This window comes from Pristis pectinata, chromosome 30 (assembly GCF_009764475.1).
Source record: "Pristis pectinata isolate sPriPec2 chromosome 30, sPriPec2.1.pri, whole genome shotgun sequence".
NCBI lineage: Eukaryota > Metazoa > Chordata > Chondrichthyes > Rhinopristiformes > Pristidae > Pristis > Pristis pectinata.
Genome location: NC_067434.1, coordinates 9,531,571 through 9,555,568, shown reverse-complemented (window position 1 = coordinate 9,555,568; position 23,998 = coordinate 9,531,571). Strand labels below are relative to the sequence as shown.

Genomic DNA, 23,998 nt, shown 5'->3' with positions numbered 1-23,998 from the left:
TGTCAGTGCAGCAAGGGGACTGGAATGCATTATTTGCCAGTGCAGGAAAAGGAATGGGCTGATCCCAGGCTGCAGTACACTGGTTACCAGTGCAGGGAGCGGGACGGGGACTGATCCCAGACCACAGTGCACTGGCTGGAGTGCAGGGAGCGGGATGCGGGCTGATCCCAGGCTGGAGTGCACGAGTTGCCAGTGCAGGGAGCGGGACAGGGAGCCGATCCCAGACCAGAGTGCTCTGGCTGCAGTGCAGGGAGCGGGACAGGGAGCTGGTCCCAGACCAGAGTGCTCTGGCTGCAGTGCAGGGAGCGGGACAGGGGCGAATCCCAGGCTGGAGTGCACTGGCTGCCAGTGTCAGGAGTGGGACGGGGTTGAACCCAGGCTGCAGTGAGCAGTTGGCGCCTCTGCAGTGGGCTGAGCAAACGTCAGTCTGACCGCAGGGGAATCTCGGGCTGACGTGCTGCTCCGCAAACGCCAATTTGCTGGGAAGCAAAATCATTCGTTGGAATTTTGTGGAAAGCAGTAGAAAAGCCCTGGGCTCCGGCGGCGGTGGCTGAGCATCGACGGAGTGGGGTTATTTTTGCTGTGTGTGTGGGGGGCTGTAGTTCATGTGGCGAGAATGGCGAGGTGTGCGAGCGGCGTCTGCAGAGCGGCGCTGGGCGCGCTGCTGCTCCTCGGCGCCCGCTGCTCCGCGGCTTCTGGCCCGGAGGACAAAGCCGATGACAACCCGTCCTGTCACGGAGCTTTCGACCTGTACTTTGTCTTGGATAAGTAAGTGGAGCCGCGTTATTTATCCCGGCTTTTATTTTTGTTCCTCTCTGCACCCGCCCGAGGTGCGGATTACAAACAAGACTGATTTGCTTTGTGCTGAGCAGGCGGGGGTGGGCGGGCGGGCGGGGGTGTGCGGGGGGGGGGGGGGCAACAAGTGTTGGTGCGGGTCTCCCCCCCCCCCCGCCGGGCTCCCCGAGCGGGAGCTGCAGCCCTCGGCGCGTGCGCACCAACCCCGCCGGCTGGGCTCGCGGAGCGACTGTTGGTTGTTGTGGTGGGCGGGGGGGGTGGGGGGGGGGGTCGAGCAATTGGGCTCGCGCAGCGGCCGTTGGCGGGGCGGCGCAGCTGGCGCGGGGGCCTGTAGGGGTCACTGTGGGGGGGGGGCGGGGCGGGTTGGTGCTGGGAGGGCGGCTCGCGCGCGGCCCCGCCGGTGGCGCGCCCGGCGCGCGCGCGCGCTGAGGTTGGTTCGGGGCGCTCGCGCGTCCCCGCGGTCGGGCGACCCCCGGCGTCGGGCAAAGTGCCCGGACCCTGTTAGATGCGGTGGCACTGGGTGAGGAACACTGGCGCTGGTGGAGGAACACTGGCGCTGGTGGAGGTACTGGCACTGGCGAAGCAGCACTCTCACTGGGTGAGAAACTAACAGTGATGAAGGTGTTGGCATTGGATGAGAGACACTGGCACTGGATAAGGAACACTGGCACTGGATAAGGGACACGTGCTGGTGGAGGTTCTGGCACTGGGTGAGAAACACTGGGAAAGGAACACTGGTGCTGGTGGAGGTGCTGGCACTGGGTAAGGAACACTGGTGCTGGTGGAGGTGCTGGCACTGGGTAAGGAACACTGGCATTGGTGGAGGTGCTGGCACTGGCGAAGCAACACTGGCACTGGGTGAGAAACACTAAGTGATGGAGGTGTTGGCATTGGATGAGAGGCACTGGATAAGGAACACTGGTGCTGGTGGAGGTTCTGGCACTGGGTGAGAAACACTGGCATTGGCTGAGATGCACTGGGTAAGAAGTATCATCTATTGATGAGAGATCACGGCACTGGGTAACAAATACTAACAACAGTTGACATACTGCCACTGATGAGAAATACCAGCGGTGACAGAGATTTTAACAGCGGGAAAAACAACCATGAGGTACTAGTGGGGAATGAGAAATATGTCCAGTGCCTGAGCTGCTGGCACTGAATGAGACCCAGTAACACATGTAGAGATTGTGCCATTGACTGAGAAGCATCATGGGTAGCTGAGATAATGGCTGAGTGAGAAATACTTCCAGCTCATGAGAGTTGCTGACTCTGGGTAAGAAGCATTGGCAGAAACTGAGATCGCTACAATTTGAGAGAAATACCACGATTGACTGAGCAGTGTGTGAGGAAAATCCATGAGAGGTTGAGACGTTTCACGGTCTGAAACATTTCCAGTAGCTGAGACATGCACTGGTGAGAAACACTGCCAGGGGCTAAAAGATAAAGTTGAGTGATACTGCCATTGAATGACAAACACTGCCAGAGGCTGAGATCCTGCCACTGGGTGCGAAACAATAACAGTGGGGGAGAATCTGACAGTACATAAGGGACACCACTAATCACTAAGAGATACTGGGTGAAAAAAATCATCTGCAGATGACAAATGTACTGATGGCACAAGGACAGTAGCAGAGCAAGTCTATTACCATGACATTAAATTTTTACTTTTTTTAATCAGTGCCTCTATCTCTCATCCACTTGCAGTTTTTCTCAGGACTCCCTGTGTCTCTCAACACTGAAGGTAGTACTCACTCACTGGCAATCTCACTACGAGTGGTATTTCTCATATAGTATCTCTTAGCGACTGATGTTTCTCACATCTAGTGTTAGTATCTTTCAGCCACTGGAAATGTTTCACATCCAGTCTCTCAATCTCTTGTCTATTGATGGGTTTCTCAACCATCCAGTGTATCTCAGTCACTGGCAGTGCCTTTCACTCAATGCCAGTATCTCTGTCACTACCAGTATTTCTCACTCACTGCCTGTATTTCACCCAATGGCAGTGTTTTTCACTCAATCTCAATATGCTTCATTCATTCATTGTTTCTCAATCTGTGCAAGGACTGAGTGAGAAACACTGTTAGTCCATGAGAAATATTACATTGGGTGAGAAATGCCACCTTTGGATGAGATACCGTGTGAGTGATACAGGGCACTGGGTGAGTGGTACTGGCACAGATGAGAAGTACTGGGAGTCTTTGAGGAATATTAGTGCATGAGACATCGCCGTAAGGGCAGGCACGGTAGTGTAGCGGTTAGTATAATGCTATTACAGCGCCAGCAACCCGGGTTCATTTCCCGCCGCTGTCTGTAAGGAGTTTGTACGTTCTCCCCGTGACTGCATGGGTTTCTTCCGGGTGCTCCGGTTTCCTCCCACATTCCAAAGACATTCAGGTTAGGAAGTTGTGGGCCTGCTATGTTGGTGCCGGAAGCGTAACGACACTTACGGGCTGCCTCTAGAACACACTACGCAAAAGATGCGTTTCACTCTGTGTTTCGATGTACATGTGACTAATAAAGATATTGTATCTTATCTTAATGGGGAACAGCTGCATGGTGGGAGAGACCACCACAGGAGGACAGTTACTGAGCAGGAGATGCTGTCACAGGGTGAAAAATACACTGGTATTTGAGTAAGAAATCCTTACTTGGAAAGAGATATCAGTGCTGAAGATGGGAGGCATGGTCTCTGAGGAAACAGAAATGATGTTTGATGACAAAGGAACTGGAACTGAATGGGAAACAGTTGTGGGATGGACTTGCATTAATGCAAGTTTCTAGTGTTGGATGAGGAAAATTCCAATGAAATTGGCATTGAGTTAATGATATGATTACACCTGATGGGAACACCTAGGACTGAATAAGGAATGCCATTGATTGAGAGAGGACTGGATGAGGGATACTTACATCTTACGGGATCTTGCCACTGGTTAAGAAAATCTTACCAAGGGTGAGAAGCATTAGGAGTCACTGAGGCACAGTGAAAGGTTGTCAGAGCTGAGAGACAGAGAAGGAAATTGGCACTGATCGTGAAATCCTGGCATAGGATGATAGATTGCCTAGTCCTGAGTGAGGAGCACTGACACTGGAAATGAGACATTGGCACTGGTACAAGTGCCAATAGCACTAGAGTCAGAATTTCTGGAATTCAATAAAAGTTGCAATAATCCAAGGATGAGAAACTAGCACTGAGTAAGTCACACTAGGGCAGACCTTCTGAAGTTATACCAGTAGTTATCTCATAACTTAAGGCACTTACTTGCTCTTCTGTTCAGAAGGTCTGCGATCAAGTTTTGACATGCACCTGAAATGGAGTGGCAACCTTCCAGTTCACTGCATGCCTATCCCAGAGTTCTTGTACTGGCACAATAAGCTCTCCACTGAGAGCACTATTCCAACACTAACTCCCTTCCCCTGTTTTCTTCCAAGCACCCCTTCTCCAACCCCATAAATCCCAGCAGTGCTGACTTAAATCAATGCACCTGGAGTGCTGGAAGGTAGGCAGGTGCTTTACTCCACCACAGCATCTACCAAGTTTACACACAGATTTTTGATATGGATCAAGTCGCGAGGGAAAGTATTTTTTTTCTCTTGTCTTTGATCATGTTTTATCACTCACCTAATCAAGCCCAGTCTTGTCCTAATCTAACATTTGAATGAGCAAATTTGTAGGGTGGGCTTCTGAAAACTATTGAGCCTCAATAAATCATTGAAAACTAGAGACTGATCACAGGCACTTTCTTTTCTGCTCCCCTAACTACCTGGTGTTTTACTGGGCTAATAAATGAATAAATTAATCACAATTGCATTCATGTTCCTTTTACACTTACCATCAGTCGTTTGGTTTCCACTGCTTCATTCATTTCTTCTGCAGGATCATTTTTCCCTCAGTTGCGGGACACGAATCACTGAGATAGGTTCACTCACCCCAGCATGTGCTGAGGCTCAGTTTCTTGCGGTCATAGCAGGGACAGTGGCCTAGACCACAGTAAACTTAACATTACCATCCTGATAAAGGTTGAAGCCACTATTCCTGACACCTCCCCCAGCTCATGCAACCTCAAATTTTATAAGATTGTTGCAGCTTAGTTAACATGTTTATTTAAGCAAGGCAATGTGCATTAAATGGGAATCAAAACTTTTTATTAAATAAGAAAATGGCTATTTAGGATTAACAATTGTGCTATTACATATTGTTTCTCCTACAAAAATTAGAAATGTGCTTCAAGGACAAGCAAAAGCAAGGAAGGAAGTAATGCAAATATAGCACTTTGATCTAGCATATAGACCATAAAACTGACATTGTTAAAATAATTTCACAGTGATGCCGTTGGCCACTGGAAAGTTTTGACAGCTGATGAGGCTGAGGGCAGACTATCACCAGCTGTGTAAGCTATTTAAGGGCAAAGTTGGCCACATGGACAGAAAGTCCCTGCACTGTGCCAGGTTTTGCCAATCAGCTGAGATTTAACCTCCCAATAGAAGACTGAGCCTGGGACCACTTTGGAAGAAACAACGTGTTCCAAAGATATGCAACTGGCAAACTCAGGTAGCTCATCTGATATCAGAACAAAACAATTATATTGCATTGGCTTTATAGAAAAGAATAACTGTATATTTGATAACAGAGGCATTAGCACTAGAGGCATTAGAGAGGAGATTGGCACTCTGTGAAAGACTCAGGAATATGTTGCTGTTCTTCATTATCTATGAGCTCCTGGAACCTTGGTGAGAGGCTGGACTGTGAGAGACACCAGCATGGAAGATGAGTGGAAAGACATTGACTTTGGGTAAGATATTAGCATAGGATAAGTTTCACTTGTACTGAGTGAAAGATACTGGGACAATGATTACCACTGTCATTAGGTAAGAGATCTAAGAGCCATAAGGACAAACTCATTGACCTGAGGAAAGAGAATCTCAACACTGCATGAAAGACCTTAGGTTTTGGTGACATTGAAAGTATAGTGATATAAAATCAGAAAATGTTTCCCACTCAAATGGGGGTTTCTTAATGGAGCTGTGTGGAAACATTTCAGACATTACTACTGAATAAGCAACCCTACCATTAGCACAGGACAAGAAATATCAGATCTAGCATTGAGTAAGAGAGGCTCTACCATTGAGTAACTCTTGTCTGAGTGAGAAAGACAGTAAGTGAATGATCCAGCCATGACTATGAATCTGTATCTTGTGTATCTATTTAACTGAGCAGGAAAATGTGGCCCTGACTCTCTGGCAGCACCCCACAAACCCACAATCTCTATAACCTGGGAAAAAGGACAAGGGCCATAGGTACATTGGAGTGCCAGCATATTCCTCTCCAAGTCAGGCATGCTTCTGACTTGGTCATATGCTCCTGTTCTTTATTGTTACTGAGTCTAAATACTCAAACTCCAAATTCCACAGCATTTTGAGAAACCATAATTAAACAGATTGTAGTAGTTAAAAAGGTGCTTCACCATCACCTTCTCAAAAGCAAATAGGGATAGGCAATGAATGCTGTAAATTTGGCAGTGATCTCCACATTTATGAAAAGAAAGCAAACTGAATCAATCTCCAACAAGGGTGAGACTTTTTGCCTCTGAGTCAGTAAAATCCTGAAGGTGGCAACGACTGAGTGAAGGTGACACTTGGTAGGAGAGAAATGGGACCTGGTGAAAGATACTGAGTGGGAGATGCTCTGTATATGAGCGGTTCTCGCAGTGGGGGGAGAGAGTGTGAAGAACTGACATTGAATAGGAGAATCCATAGCACTGAAAAGATAAAAGACATGAATTTAAACAGCATATTATCACACCTCTCAGAAGCATCTCAAAGTGTTTTGTTTGCATTTAATTACTTTGCAAAATATTAATTGTTCTCAGCTAGCAAATGTGGAAAATGAAATAAAATCCAATGCTTTTTAGGATCATATTGAGGCAATTTGACATGTGTCTGAATTATTTGATTGAGCCTCAGCTGAAAGTCTGCTCCACAGGCTTAACTTCTTGCAATAAGCACTGTTGCCCTGGGATGTTGCAGAGATTATGTATTCTGGTTCTGGAGTGGAGTTAGACCCCCACTGTAGCTGTGAGGTATCGTTGGTATGGGGAGAGCTACAATGATATTCAGTGAATATATGAAAGAGTTAGTAATGAGACTGACTCTGGTATTGTAATGCGTCAACAAGGATCAAACCCTGGCAATGGCACAGTATGAGAGAACATGAAGCTGCAGCAACATTAAGAAAGGGCTACTGATAATATATGAGAGGCGCATTCTGCTACTGGAACTGGCATTAAGAAAGATACTCCCGAAAATAAGAGTATAATATTGTATTAAGTGAGCCTGATACTGAGTGGTAGAGGGGCAGGCATTGAGCATGGACGGAGGCCAGACAGATTCTGAAATAGCTTACTCTGTCATCAGGATCTCAAATTTAATTCTTAAAAATTAAAAACATAAATTAAAGCAAAAACGTTACTATTTTTCATTTTCATAGAGGACAATTGATGAAGTATCTGATCAAAGTACAAGAAAATACCAGTCCTGAATTAAATGTAGTAATTTATTAAATGAATAGTTGAATGATTTTGTTAGTATCTTTTCTCTGAAACATTAAACCATCCTTTTATTAAGAAATTAACAACTTGCTATATATTTCCAGCAGTTTTTGCTCATGGAATTATACATGTCAGATTGTTTGGTAGAATATGGCAGAATCAAGCACGGCGTGTTGAAACCTTTTATGTTTATTAATGGCAGAGTTAATGAATCCCCTGTGAGAAAGTAGGTTAAGTTCAGCAACAGGCTATGAAAAACTGGTCACTTTGAACCTGCGTTCCTTGGAATCTGCCAAGCAGTACAAAGAAAGGATTCACTGAACTCACATCCATTTCCCATGCCTGGCCATTTTGTCTAGCAGTGCCCTGCTTGGTGGATGTTTTAGAAATATTAGAAGTTTTAATTTAAATCCAAGAACCTAGCTGTTTCACTTTTAAACATACATAAAAAATGACACTCAATGAAACAATTAATTGAGTAATTAGTCAGAACATGATTCTATTACTACTTTTACACTGCTTTTGGCAACAATTAAGAAGCAGAGTCTCTGCCTGTCTTTTAGAAGGCACGTCACTGGGGAGTGGAAGGGGTTTGCTTCACTGAAAAACCTTGCTGAAATAGCTCAGTTGTAACCAGAAAGATCTATCAAAGACAGTATGCTCACGCAGGAGGCACAGCAGAATCTACAGGACTGAATGTCAGCCACAATACTGGGTTCCACAGCTTAGAAGTAAATGAAATCTCCAAAATATGAGTTCTCAGGCTAGCCCTTTTGCACAGGTTTGGGAGAGGGCGTTAACGGAATGTAACTTGGGTTACAGGGCTTGATTTGTATTTCTCCTCTGTTGTTTATATGCTGTCAGTCAAAATGCCTGGCTTCCACCCACAAGTATCAATGATAAGAGACATGTAAGGGAAACATGACAGTGATTTAGCAGATAATATTAGACACAGAGGACATGTATGATCCAGTCAGCTGCCAGTACACATCCCCTGTGCTTTTCCCTTGGCTGCACTTGTGCAACTCTACGAGATTGATCGGCCTGGATGTCGTACCCCTCCCACAAGGCTAAGTGAGTGATGCCTTGGTCTTAGTTGGTGGATCCTGAGGCCCTGCATCTCGTCCTTTTGACAGCTCACTGATAAAATAATGATAAATACCTTAAACTATGAGAGATTAATTAAAATCATAAAGTAAAATGAAAAAAATAAACACACCACTAACTGTGCCTACCTTTATAATTGTGGTCAGCAATGCCATTCAAATGCAATGGGTTGTGCTATTAAACTGACCTTGGTTGGCATAAACCTGACTAGTAATCCCGATTAGAATGTGAGAGGGGGTGAATTTTTGCTATGTTACAGCAATAGGTCAAGACAAGTCCAGAGGAAGTTTGCTCCCATATGTCTAAATATTGGGTGAGAACAAGATTAGACATTTGCAAATTTGAAGATTTCCAAAATGCTATTGCAGTGCACTTGAGCCTACACAGTGAAATCAGTAGAAATATAATATTCTTGTCGTTATTGCTGATTCTGAAGCTTTTAAGTCTGTTAGGATCATTTACTATTTACCTAGCTTGACAATTTTTCCCAAAAGCACTTTTATTTGAATTTTTGTGTAAATATGTAAGATAACAAAAGGAACCAATGAAATTTGTGGTCAGTAATGGATTATTCATCAGTACTCTCCATGAGGAGAGGGCAAACATTTTCACTGCTTAAAAAATACTTGTTTTCATAAAGAGGTAGAATTTTACTGTCAAAATAACGGTGAACATGGCATGTTTTATGGGTAAGTTACACAGGCAATAGTAAATGTATGGTTCACTGCAAAAGCCTTGGGAGAAGTTGTTTAAGCATGCAAATTGTAGAGTTAAGTAACACTTATTTGTTTGGTTCTCATTTAATATCTCTTTCTCTCTCTGCCTCTATTTTGTAGTGCAAATATTTCTTCTATTAATGATTTTTTAACAATATTCAGATTTTACTTGGTTTTCTGTTCTTCCAGAAATATAAACCAGTTCTTACACTTCAGTACAATAAGCACGAGTCATATTCAATAAAACCTGCTACACAGGGACTTTGTCAGATATTCTCAGGAAGGGAAGGTTTTACGTGTATTTGCTCAGGCTCAAAGATATGGGAAGATATGGTCATGCTGTAATTGATTGATAGAAATTGTACTTGTTGTTGCTTTAGCTGCTAATGGTTCTGACAGTTGTATGAACAAGAATTGTGAACAGCTCAGCGAAATCTGGATTCCATGATAAAGTAAAATCACAAGAACATTAATTAAAGCAGAGGTAAGCTGTACAGCCACTCAAGCCCATTCCCCCAGTCTGTTAGATCAAGGCTGCTCTTTGGCCTCATCCACTTTCCTGCCTAATCTCCATAACCTCAGAATGGTTGAACATCCAAAAGTCTAATTAATCTCAGCCTTGAATATAATCACTGCATCCACAGCTCTCTGAGGTAGAGAAGTGCAAAGATTAACAGCAAAGAAAGTTCTCCTCTTCTTGGCCCTAAATGACTGATCCCTTATCTTGAGGCACAGTACTTAGTTCTAGACTCTTCAACTGGATAGCCTCTCAACATTCGTTCTCTCCAAGAATAAAATGGAAAACCCTCGCAAATACATTTCACAATTGATTTTTTCAATGGCTGCATTTAATTATTTTCTTGTCAATTTTTCAAGCCTATTATTTTACAGTGCTTAGCTTGGTGGGCTGATTAATAGTAACTCAAAAGATTTCTGTAAAAGGAATAAAAATGCCTGTTGATAGGATGAGCTGAAGTATGATGGACCTGGGAGGAGGTGGAATGCAAACAGCAACACGGAACCAGGCCTTTTGGCCCATAGAGTCTGTGCCAACTATCAACCACCTATTGTACTAAGTGTGCTTTAACACGCCATTTAATTCATTCTGCAGAAATAGATTCACACTGTGTGTCTTATTCTTGCTCTTGGTTTTTGAAATTGTTACTATTGCAGTGTGTTTATTGGTCCATTATTTAAATGCTCTTTGTTGTTGATTTTTAATATAAAATTGTGCCAATGTGCTGCAGAATTTTCATAAAGAAAAGAAGTATGATGTTGAAGCATTATTGACTAACAAAATTTGTGCATTCAATTATCATCTGTACTTTCTCTTGGTAAGCAGGGTGATATATATTACTTAAATGGCTCAAGATACATTCTTTTTAAAGTCTAAAGTGGCCATCTATATAAGATAACAATGAAAATTTATGGTTTAGAATCAATTGAAGGTATATAGGAAAGACATTCTGAAATCAGTGCACAGGCCAAATAGAAAATGGTAGAAATATTACTAAAAGCAATATTAGATAATGGGTATGGAACTACAAACGGTTGCTCAAGCTTGAAGCTCAAGACACTCACTTGTTCTAGGTGCTTTCTCAATGAGGTCAGCAATAAAGGTAGCACTAGTTGGATTGGTTCATGATCAACCTTCTGCATTGTGGACCTGCTGTTTCTCCCCAAAATACAGGAAACATGGCGACACAATGATTCTCTCATGGCAGGTTGCTAGATAATTTCTGTGAATCTGTATGACAGCATTTTTGGACATTGATTACAGATAAATCCTTTCTCTTTATGTAATCCATGGGGTTGATATGGGATTTCATAATGTGGCTCTTTGCATCCAAGAGTTCTCCATCACCAACACGAGGGAATGTAACCTATCCAAGCATAATATTCATGCTTCTGTATTCAGTTTCCCTAATAATAAGTGCTAACATTCTGTTAGCTTTCTTAAGTATTTGCTATACCTACGCACTAGCCTTTTGTAGTCATGAACTAGGATACCTAGGTCCCTCTGCTTCTCTGCACTCTGCAGTTTCTCATCTTCTGGTAATATGTTTTCTTTTTCATATTTCCTGCCAAAATGGGCAATTTTACGTTTCCTATATTAAGATATCTTTATTAGTCACATGTACATCGAAACAGTGAAAAGCATCTTTTGCATAGAGTGTTCTGGGGGCAGCCCGCAAGTGCCACCACGCGTCTGGCGCCAACTTGCCAGATTTTCTCACTTAACCTATCCATATCCCTCTATAGCCTCCTATGTCCTTTTCACAAGTTACTTTCCTACCAGTGAGAAAGAGGAACCATCCACAGTTAACAAAGGAGAATAAGTAAAATATTAAATCAAAAATTACAGCGTACAAAGTGACAAAAACTAGTGGTTTTAGACTGAAATTTTTCAGGAATTAGCAGCAGAGGACTAAAAAGCCAGTAAGGAGGGAGAAAATTCTGATTGTAAACCAACAAATAATATCAAAATAAACAACATAGGCATCTATTGATGCCATTGATAAAAGGAAGAGGGAGGCTCAAGTATGTGTGGGATCCCTGGAGTGTGAGCCTGGGGAATTAATAATGAGAAACAAGGAAATGGCAGATAATTTAAACCAATGCTCTTCACTAGTTCTCACAGTGGAGTACACTGCAAACATTCCAAAGGATACAGATGGGCTTGTTTCAAATGGGAGGGAAGTACTTGTAGCAATTTCTATCGCAAGGGACAAAGAACTATAAAGCACAGAAACAGGCCCTTCAGCCCAGTTCGTCCATGCCAACCAAGTTGCCTACCTGAGCTAGTCCAGTTTGCCTGTGTTTAGCCCATGTCCTTCTAAACCTATCCAATCTATATACCTTTCTAAATGTCCTTTAAATATTGTAGTTGTGCCCGCCTCTACCATTTCCTCTGCCAGCTCATTCCATATATCTACCAGCCTCTGTGTGGGGAAAAAATATGCCCCTCAGGGCCCCTTTAAATCTTTCCACTCTCATATTAAGACTATGCCCTCGAGTTTTAGACTCCCTTGCCCTGGGAAAAAGACTGTGACTATTCACCTTATCCATGCCTGTCATGATTTTATGTACCTCTGGGTCACCCCTCAGCCTCCTATGTTCCAGGGAAAAAAGCCCCAGCCTATCCAGTCTCTCCTTATAGCTCAAGCCTCCAGTCCCAGTAACATCAACATGAATCTTTTCTGCACCCTTTCCAGCTTAATGACATCCTTCCTATAGCTCAGTGACCAGAAATGCACACAATACTCCCTGTGGGGTCTCACCAACATCTTGTACAGCTGTAACATCATGTCCCAACTCCTGTACTCAATGCCCTGATTGATAAAGGCAAACATGCCAAAAGCCTTCTTCACCTTTCTACTTGTATCACCACTTTCAGGGAACTATGCACTTGTACCGCTAGGTATCTCTGTGTTACAACACTTTCCAGGGCCCTGCCAGTTACTGTGTATGTCCTGCTCTGGTTTAACTTCCTGAAATGCAACAGTTTGAACTATGCCAAGTTAAATTCTACCTGCCATTTCTTGGCCCACTCTCCCAGTTGATCTAGATCCTGTTGTAGTCTTAGATAAACTTCTTCACTATACCACCAATTTTGGTGTCATCCACAAACTTACTAATTATGTTAACGACATTCTCATCCAGATTGTTAATATAGATGACAAACAACAGTGGACCCAGCACTGATCCCTGTGGCACACCATTGGTCACAGGCCTCAAATCTGAAAAACAACCCTCCACTACCACCCTCTGACTCCTACCACCAAGCCAATTTTGTATCCTATGGGCTAGCTCACCCTGGATCCCATGTGATCTAAGCTTCCAGACCAGTCTACCATGCAGGACCTTGTCAAAGGCCTTTCTAAAGTCCATGTTGACAACATCTACCACCCTACCCTTGCCAATCCTCTTGGTCACCTCTTCAAAACATTCTGCCAAATTCATGAAACATGATTTCCCACACACAAAGCCATGCTGACTATCCAAATGCAGGTAGATCCTGTCTCCCACTTTCCCACCTCTGATGTTAGACTCAATGGCCTGTAGTTCCCTGGCTTTCCCTTGGAGCACTTCTTAAATTAAGGCACAAGGTTAGCCTCCCTCCAGTCTGCTGGTACCTCACCAACTAACCAAGTTCCAACAGAGCACCAATGTCTTGGAAAATTGTGAATGTACGCCCTTGTTAGAGATGGGCGGTTAGCTTAACATCTGTTGCTGGGAAGATGCTGGAATCAAAGAAGAAATTGCTGTCATTTAAAAGCATTAATGCAATCAAACCAAACCAACATGGTTTATGAAAGGGAAACCATGCTTAACAAATTTGCTGCAGTTCTTCAAGGAGTAAAAGGGAATCTGTAGCTGTAGTGTATTTAGATTTTCAGAAGGCATTCGATAAGATGCTGTGTAAAAGGCTAGTATATAAGAGCTCATGGTATTGGGGATTGAAGATTGGTTATCACAAAGAAAGCAGCGAATCAAAATAAATTAGTTTTTTTTCAAATTGAAAAGACCAACAGCATTTTGGTGAGACTCTACCTTGAATTCTGCATACAGGTTTTGGTCCCCTTTTAGAACAAAGGATATATTAGTGTTGAGGGTAGTCCAAGAGATTTACTGGGATAATAGACTTGACCTATCACAAATGGCAGAAAAAGATAGACTTCTATTCTTTGTAGTTCAGAAGAATGAGGGTGATCATTGAAACATATGATCCTAAGGGGACATGACAAGGTAGATGCTGAGATGTTTCCACTAGAATCTCAAATGAGAGGGCATAGATATGCTATTGGGTGTGGTCATTTAAAACTCTGATGCACAGGAATTTCTTCTCATAGAGGGTGATGAATCTCTGGAAGTCCCTAACTCAGGTCATGAAGGCTAGATCATTGGAGGTATTTCAAGAGAAGGCAGAGACATTTTTGTAAAGAATTAAGAGCTATATGGAATCAGCTCAGAAGAGGAGCTGAGGCCTGGGGCAGATCAGATGTATTGAATGACAGGACAGGTTTGAAAGGCCAGGTGGTGGACCTGTGCTCCTATTTTCTTGTGTGCTCTTGTGTGACCTATCATTATGTCAACAGCAAATAACAATAACAATGCTTGAGATGCTTACATCCAAGTCATTCATATAACTTGTAAAAAGTTGAAACCCCAGCATCAATACCTGTGGCACAGTGCCCTTTACATCTTGCCAACAAAAGAAGTCGCTTTTTTACCTATGCTCTGTTTTCTATTAGCAAGCCAAAATTCTAAGCATGGTGTAATGTTCAGACCTACACTTTCATTCTCTGCAATAACTTTTGTAGTGGCACCTTATCAAATGCATTCTAGAAATCTAGCTTTAGTACATCTACCAGTTCCCACTTATCCGTCACACATGTTATTTCTTCAAAGAACTCCAATAAGTTGGTCAAACACAATTTCTCTTTCACAAAACTTTGTTGACTTTGCCTGATTACCTTGATATCCAAAATGACTCAGTCATTGAACCAGCTTTTCTTAGGCACAAATTAATTCCTGTTCCTCCTTGCAAATATAAAAAGCATTTGAAAAACCCAACAGAGATATATCCATGATCACTTCTTTGTAAGATGACATGTTAAAACTAAAAGAACCACAAATAAGTGAAAATAGTTTGAGGGAAAAACCTGAAACAAAAATGACAAAAATACTGGCAAAATCAAAGTGTACCGAGCCAAACACTGCCACGAGTACCTAAGAACACAAAAAATTAGAAAGATCATTTAGGAAGGCTTTCTAAGCCAGATTTTGCAATCTGTTTGTACAATGTTTCTAAATGGTACTTCGAAGCAAAATTTGACAGCCAGATTTAGCCAGCAGTTGCTTTAACCACCAGTTGCACATGAATCTGAGACAGCCTAAAGAGTAGCTTTGAAAATGTTCTAAAACTTGCCTTATAAAATCTCTGTGCTTCAGGCACTAGAAGACTCATGCCCGTTTTTTGTTTAATCCACATCAGTAGAATGCAAATCTTCTCACAATCAAGACTTTAAAGTATAGTCATGCAGGTCTCCTGCAGGGTAGAGTGAAATGAGTTAGAATATTTATTGTTTTATATTAACTGAATTAGAATATGCCCACAAGGCCAATGATTTGAGGACAAACTAAAATAACTCGTGTTCTCGTTGCTATTTATTATGGGAGGGTTAGAAATACTTCTGTTTCAAAGTTTACAATTGGTCCACATTTTCTTGGAAATCTTAAATTACTAGTTCCATTTCTTGTTATAGAGCCAATTTTCTAAGGCCACCTACATATTCTGAAGTTTGCTGATAGTGGGTGTTCAGGGTTACCAAGTATTATCTTTCCCCTGCATCTTCTTTTCTGAATTTTCTCTGAATAAGTAAATGTACCTATAGGCCTGTGAACCTCTATTAGCATATTTAAGTTTTAGAAATTTGATGCCATTTAGATTTCCCATGTTTGGATAAACTCGGTCCAAGGCACATTGCTTGCCTGCTGACAAAAATGGGTTTGACCATATGTAGAGATTCCCAATAGCTGCTCACAATCTCAGAACATTCACTAGCTTCATTATACATCAAGGATATTTATGATAACTTGTATTGCTAGTTATTTGTAATATGGGCTCACTCTGAGCTTTGGCCTTTGACACACGCACAATGTATATTATGGAAATATGGAAATCCTTTGGGTATTCAGTCATGCTGCATGACTTATTTCACATAAATCTTGTGGTTCACATATGGAGCCCTGATGGTCACATAGGTGCTGTCAACATCCTATCAATCCTCAATCCAGTCAGTTTGAAAAGGTTTTAAGGAATAATTGTTGACCAGGGCTCCAGGCAAATTCCTTGTTCTTCCTTGAAAATAAAATGATTAATCAGATAGGCACTTGAACAGACAAACATATTAAAGACTGAAATACCTGTAAAAAAAAAAGTCTTGGAACCATCCATAATCTTATGCATACATTACAAGCCTGTCCAAAATTTTCTCAATGCCTTCCCTTCATCAGAATTCCTAGTTTGCATACAGAGTTACAAATATTTATTTCAGTCTTCTCATGTTCATCACAGAGAAGACTCACTTTTCAGTTGTACTTTTGGGACATACGGAGGACTTCATTTCTCATTCTGTATTTGTGCATGTTACATGTTCACCTCTTCTAACATGCTTGCAGCAAATTCTCTTACCCTTCATGACAATGCATCCTTTTCCTCATAGCTATACATATCCTGAATTTGTACCCTCTGCTTCAGTTCCCAATGGCCATAACCACCTACTGCTTTAGACTGACCACTCCCTCCATAATGAACCATGCCTTCTGTCCAGGATCCCCTGCTACTGATAGATTAATTTTGACATTTCACACATTCTTTCAATCCCTGATTTTTATTTCTTCCTGAATCTCCAGATCACTGAATACCTCATTCCTGAAGACTGTTGCCCTAAAACTATTTCCTTGATTGTCGAAACTTTCAGCTTGTCTTATTGCTGCCTTATCTCCCAAGTGTTCCAAGACCACAAACCTGTCAAAAGCACAAAAGATGCTATCCAGCCATTCATGCTGTGTCAGCTATGTTTTAATGTTCATCTCCCAAACTCCCCCCTCCACATTAGCTGTCAGAATCCTGCTCTGCAGACGTCCTCTCATCTCTCGATGGCAAGCAATCCCCTTGCACATCTTCTCTAAATATGCTTAGACTTCAGAATCTCTGACTGTTCATAATCCTAGTTACCTTCTAATTCTCAAGACCTCATCCTCAGCTCCACTGATATTTTAATTTGATAAACTGTACTTCTATTGTTGAGAAAACTGCAGACCACTCAGTGATCAAAATTCTCCCCAGGGACATGCAAGATCCATATCTGGCAAAGAACTCCAGATTCAAGAGCAAAAAGCAAATTGCTGGAGGAACTCAGCAGGTCAAGCAGCATCTGTGGAGGCAACTGGATTGTTAACCTTGATGCAGGGTCATGACCCAAAACACCTCCATCCCCTTTGCCTCCACAGATGCTGCTTGACCTGGTGAGTTACTCCAGCACTTTGGTTCTTGCTCCAGCTTCCAGCATCTGCAGTCTCTTGTGTCTTCAGATTCAAGATCTCTGAAAGTGTACTCTTCCACTCTCCAACACTATTGTCTCTCATGTGTTGCACCCCATGACAACTGTTCACCTGAATCTTCATTTCTCTCATCATCCCATTACCTATTTCCCTATTCCTTTGCAGTAAATAGTTTTGATAAAAGTAATTCTATTTATACTGTTGTACTTGGAAACCTCTCAAGGTGGATCACATATCATGAACTGTTTTGAAATGCAGTGACCTGTTATGTACAAGTTTGATAGCTATATTGGACATTGCAAAATCTTAATGGAACAATAAGCAGTTAATCTATTTTTATGGTGTTTGCATGAGGTATATTGCCCATCACAATAGGAGAGATTCATTTTCTTCTTATATAGGTAGTGTGATTTTGCATGTTGCAAATCTTTTGGAATGAATTGCCTTTGCTGTTGTAAGTAGTCATTCATTTGGATCGTAAATGTCTATATCATTGGTTTCTTTAAGCAGAACTCCCTCAATGTTACTTTCCCACTATATGGGAAAATCAAAAAAACTGCAGGTGCTGTAAATTTGAAATAAAAACAGTATTATGGAAATACTCGGCAGATCAAACAGCATCTATGGAAAGAGAAACAGTTAATTTTTCAGGTCCTTCATCTAATGATTTTACATATACTTAGTATCTATTACAATCTCAGACATCAGTACTCATAGTTAATGAAATACTCGTGAAATATAATCACTGTTGTCATATGGGAAAAATCTACTTGATCTTATTCTCACCAAGCTACCTGTTGAAGATTAATCTATCTCTGACAATATTGGTAGGATTAACACCCTGCACCCTTCCCAGCATTTGAGTAGCTCAAATGTTATTTGCCATTTTATCAGTCCAACCCTGAATGTCATCCAAGTCTTGCTAATTTCATTCGTAGATCACTTGACAATTGCAAATGGAACTGAACATTTCGCAATTATCAATGAATACTAGCATTTCTAAGCAATAATAGAGTGAAGGTTGCTGAAAGGACAACTGAAGTTAGTAACACTAAGAAACTCCTCCAGTAATGGCAGGGGTTAGATTGATTGGCCTCCAAAAATCACAACCATCTTCCTTTTTGCTCCATCTGAATGTAAGTGGCAGATAGTTTTCCTTAATTCCTATCTATTTCAATTTTACTAGGAGTCCTTAAAGTAAAATTTTGTCAATACTGGCTTGATGTCACCCTTTGTTCAACTCGCCCTGAAATTCAGTTCTTTGGTTTTGTTTGGATGAGGACTATAATGAAGGATAGAAGTGATGGTCCTGGCACTTTGTGAGCAGTCTATTAGTGTTTACTGATATGACCCTAGACAATATCTTCAATTACTGTTTTAATAATTGAGAGATTTATGGCAGTAAATGGTCAGATTGGATTTGTCTCTTTTTTTGTGAGCAGGATATGTCCGAGCAATTTTCCACATTGTCAGGTGAAAGCCATTTTTTCACTATACTAGCATAACTTAGAGATGAAGCTGGTTCTGTAGCTGGTCTTCATCACAACAGATGTTGTTGTATCTAATGCACTTTTTTGTTATCCTCTGGAGTAAACCAAATTAGCTGAAAACTGGCTTCTCTGTTGCTGAGGACAATAGACGGAGGGCTAGAGGGATCACCCACTCACCCATTTTGGCTGAAAATGGTTCCAACCCCTCCTTTTTGCTTTTGCACTTAAACATTCATCTGATGGCTCCACCATCAGATGAATGTTTAAGGAACCTCCTTCCCTCCCACTACCTTAGCTCTTTAATTGTAAGTTACAATTCATGACCAGTCATTGCAGAACCACACAGCTCTCACCTGATCCACTGTTTGAGCAATTGCTTGCTCTATCTTTAGCATGCATGTAGCTTCAGTTTTGGGTATGCCAGTTGCTATTCTTGGCATGCTTTTCTACATTGCTCATTAACTTGGGATTGATATCCTGACTTGATAATAATGATTGTGAGGGTTATGCCAGGCCTTGAGGATATAGACTAAAGAAAAATATTCGTTTTGCTTATGGTCAACAGCATCTTATGAAGGTCCAGTTTTGAAGGAATTTTTTCTCATTGTGAAGATGGTATAAACTCTAACAAGAGAGAGCCTAGCATCTCCCTTTGCCTTTCAATTACATTTCATCTTCAAATTTCTCCATCATCAACAACATGGGTGTCACCAATGACCAGAAACTTAACTCGACCAGCATATAAATAATAGCTAGAAAAGCATGGGAAGATTTTGACATTTTGTGACAAGTTTCTCACTTGTCTCCCTGAAGCCATTCCACCACCTGCAAATCATACAGTGATTACGAATGAATATTCTCTGCTTGTGCAGATAAGTGCAGCTCCAAGAACACTCAAGAAGCAGGACACCATTCAGAACAAATTAACCTACCTGACTGACATCTCACTCACCATTCTGAATATTCACTCCCTCTACCACCAGCAATATAGCACAATAAGTACCATTTACAGAAAGCACCACAAGAACTTGCCAGTGCTTCTTCAATAGCACTTCCCAACCTGTGACTTCTGTTGTCCAGAACAAAAAGGGGGAACAAGTAAATGGGAATCTCATCATCTGAAAGTTCCTTTTCAAATTACACAGCATCCTGACTTGAAAATATATCACCATATTTTGTCTGAGTCAAAATTCTGGAGTTAACCAGCAATTATGCATACCTGTCTCACTTGCTATATCTACATCCCAGGTCTGAATAAAAGTAAAAATAGATGAAACGTTTTACCCAATTTCTTCACATAGCATTGAGATAATGACCAGATTCTGAGGGAGAAATTTGACTTAGTTCATCAGTGCTAACAACATGCACTGTTATTTGCTGCTTGTTGTGTTGAGCCCCACGTATCCCATTCCATTTTAAACAATGAAACCAATTTCATTTGAGGTAGAGAACAATCACCAGCCAACACCCATTTGTATGTTTGATGGTCCATCCAACTAAGGTGGCAGATGATTTAAGATCTCAAAGAACGGTGCCTCAAGCTGTGTAGAACTTTCTCAGTATTTGCATAAGTAATTGTAAATTGTATTTTTTTTCTAGATCTGGAAGTGTTATGAACCATTGGATTGAAATATATTCTTTTGTCGAAGATCTTGCTGAAAAGTTTTTGAGGTATCAAGTCATTTTAACATTGTTACTGTCAAATATATTAGTTCATATATTTAAAGTACTTAACTAATAATGAACTTCTTTCAGTCCTCAGCTACGAATGTCTTTTATTGTTTTCTCTTCAACGAGTAGAACCTTGATGAGGCTGACTGCAGATAGGTAAGTATTCAAATAGAGCATGGCAATACATAATGAATGTTCATGTTTTTAAAGATAGAAAATTGTGAATATTTATGCCATTACTAGTCAGTTATTTTACTAAGGTCTTGCTTTCTGATCTGGTGAAATAAAAACCATAGGAATATCCAGCCAAACCACTGCTTTGACTGTATATCAATATTAAAAAAACTGGGTCAAATTGTTAAAATAAATGCTGAAAACACTCAGCAGGTCAGGCAGTATCTGTGGAAAGAGAAACGGAATTCATGTTTCGGATTGAAGAACCTTTGTCAGTGCTGCAGAGGAAACTGCAGAGAAAGTGGGAGAGAAATGGATAGAACAAAACAAATACCTGTGATAGATCAAGACTAGAGTTGCCATGGTGACAAGATATTTGTGAAGCCATCTGGTTAATAGGTTGCAGCATGCCCAGACAGGAGATGAGGTGACAGTCATAGTTCTCCATCTCTCTCCCACTCTGATCTATCTGTCTGTGGTCTCCACTGCACAAACAAGGCTGAACATAACTTTGAGGAAAAGCACCTCCATCAGGCTGGGCAGTTTGCAGCCTTCAATATTCAGGAATCAATATCAACTTCAACAGTTTCTGGTGACTTGTTTTCTCTAAGTGTATCATTAACAGTTAGTTTCGTTGTACATTGTCCATCTATAATATTAGTTCAGTTCCTTTCTAGTTACTAATGCTGTCTGATCTGCTGGGAGTTTCCTACAACTCTGACCTGCATTTCACATCTTTTGCATGTTCCTTTGTTTATTTTCTCCTGCTCTATCTTCCCTGTTTAACCTATGCTTTCATCAATGGTTTGTTGCCATGGCAACTCTGGTCTTGCCCTATTAGAGATATTCCCTTTGAACTATGCATTCCTCCCCCACCTTCTCTGCAACTTAACTAACTTATTTTCTCTCTTTCTCACTTCCGATGAGGAGTTTTTGACCTGAAACGTTAACTTTTGTTTCTTTATTCACAGATGCTGCCAGACTTGCTGAGCGTTTCCAACATTTTCTGGTTTTATTTCAGAATTCCAACATCTGCTTCTTTAAAATTTTCATTCAGGATGAAATGATAAATATATTACTTGATTTTGTGTTTCTGTTATTTGTTATATAATTGCAGCACCAGTGGTGGCCATGCTTTCAGTTGCCTAAGTCTTAAACTCTGGAATTCCTTCTTTATACTTTGCTGCCACTTTACTTCTTTTAAGATTCTCCTTAAAAGCAACTGAGCTTTTAATATCCTGCTCTAATATCTCCTCATTTTGCTTGTAAATGTTGTTTGTGCAAGGTCTAGTAACATTTTGCTGTGCTAAGGTTGTTGCTAAATATTTGTATTTCAATTAAAGGGAAACTATACGCAAAGGTCTTCAAATCCTACGAAAGGAAGTGCCTGGAGGGGATACATTCATGCACGAGGGCTTCAGGAAGGTAAAACTTATACGTCAAGATCTGTACTTTATTATTAAAAAAAATCCATCACTTCTGTCATTAGGACACTTTGCTATTTACTATCATTTTATATTACTCTCTTTCATTTTACCACAGGCAACTGAACAGATTTACTATGAAAACTACTCAGGTAAGCATTAGCCTTCTTTCTTAGTGACCATATCTGATCCACATAGTTGTGCTTAAATCCCACCATAGCATTCCTGGTTCTGCAACTTCCTCTGCTTCAGTCCTGACCCTCACCCTCACCTGTATTCTAACTCAGGCATCGTCTTCATTCTCCCTCAGCCTATCACTGCGAGGTGCCCGCAGCTTTGTAATTCCTTTCCTAAATTTCTTTGCCTCTCCATTTTGCTCCTTAAAGGCCATTCGTAAAACCCATCTGTGGCCATGTTTTGATCACCATCTGTAGCTCAATGACTACCTTTATTTCCTTATCAATCTGCAGTACAGCTTTAAAAGTGCAATATGAATGCAACTTGTTGTCATTGTTTGTGTTGATGTTTTTGACCTGCTTTTATTATGCTTATTAAGGCAGTTTAGGTATAATATAACTTCATTCATCATTCATATAAAGATTTTATCCTGTACATTTTCTATTTAAAAATGCAATTATTCTTGGGTACATGTACTCCAATATTTATGTCATTGACTGTCTCCCTTCTCCTTGGTTTCAGTGGACCATCAGACATGGCCAGTAAAGTAAACAAATGGACAGTTCCCAGATCTCTGCCAGTGTTCTGTGCTTGCCAGAAGGCATGAAAATAACTTAGTGATGGAGCATTATTTATTTTCATCCCCCACTCTTCCTCAACAGGATAATGGGCTTTATTTGAAACTTTTCAAAGGATGCAGCTGAAATTAGCAAATTACTGAAGCAGTGAAAATCATTGGTTTAACAGATTACCATATACTCTACAGAAAATATTTGGCTTTACTTGAAGTTTGACAGCAGGACTCATTTGACACACAATAAGGTCTTATTGGGACCTGCCCATGTTTGTCTTTGGACACAGGTCTTAAAGGCGATAGTATGTTCCATTACCTGGAGTTAAGCCATTGCTCAGGATACTCTTTAGCTGTGGGATCTGTACATTCTTTGTTAACTTACAGCACAATATTTAACCACAGTATTAGAAATGACAGTTGTCACATGCAATATACCCAACCAGAACCCATTGTCTAATACAGACAACTACAGCCATGGTACTTAAAATGAAAATATAATTTTTGATTCTCTGGCATCGTCTACCTGGATTTTCTCATAATCCCAATCTGCTCCCTTCCCATTTCTTATACACAGACTTTTTTTTAAACTTGGGACCATTGACCTTACTTAGAATTTGCTTTGTTTCAAGGAAATATTCTGATTTACATTGTAAAGCCTAATTAAAATAATTTAATTCTCAGTCTCCCGCTACACGATTACTTTAGTGCGCAGCAGTGGCAGCGCATGAAAAAGTCAGTACACATTACAATCACATTTTCTGCTTCTTGTAATATCACCCATAAGTCACTGCAGCTCCCCAGAGAGCGGGAAATTTGATTTTAATGCGCGTTGACTTTTATACACGGTGCTGCCACTGCACATTAATACAACTGGAGACCAAAAAAACCAGTACCGGAAATTATTCTATTTTAATTTATAGAATGGAAATCAGAAACTTTCCTTCCATCACAGTGCTTCATAAGTAAAGGAAAAGATGCAGAGTTAACATTTTAAAGAGGCATCAATTCCTGAATATCATTCTTAGAGAGATCAAGAATAAAACAGGGAGTCTGAAAGGGAAGGAGCATCAGGCATAGAACTGGAGAGATAGGATCTTTGGGTACTGGTGATAATGTTGACCCATATCTTGTATGTGGGTCATAGTTCTTTTGGTAGCTTTGGGCTGGTAATGAGGGTAGAAAGGCATTTTGTATGTGTATCTCCTTATGCGAAGTACAAACAGTGGTAAGTACAGTCTGGTTTTGCAAAAGA

At 41.0% G+C, this 23,998-nt stretch overlaps 1 protein-coding gene across 1 annotated transcript in view; it reads left to right on the top strand.

Annotated features, from left to right (window-relative positions):
* The first annotated feature begins 402 nt into the window (after nucleotides 1-402).
* Nucleotides 403-23,998, top strand: part of antxr1c (ANTXR cell adhesion molecule 1c) — an 82,762-nt gene continuing 59,166 nt past the window's right edge. Inside the window, exons 1-5 of the mRNA XM_052041650.1 lie at nucleotides 403-768; nucleotides 20,326-20,397; nucleotides 20,482-20,553; nucleotides 21,915-21,996; nucleotides 22,114-22,147. Coding sequence (XP_051897610.1) covers nucleotides 617-768; nucleotides 20,326-20,397; nucleotides 20,482-20,553; nucleotides 21,915-21,996; nucleotides 22,114-22,147 — 412 coding nt within the window. The 5' untranslated portion in view covers nucleotides 403-616. The remainder of the gene's footprint in view (nucleotides 769-20,325; nucleotides 20,398-20,481; nucleotides 20,554-21,914; nucleotides 21,997-22,113; nucleotides 22,148-23,998) is intronic.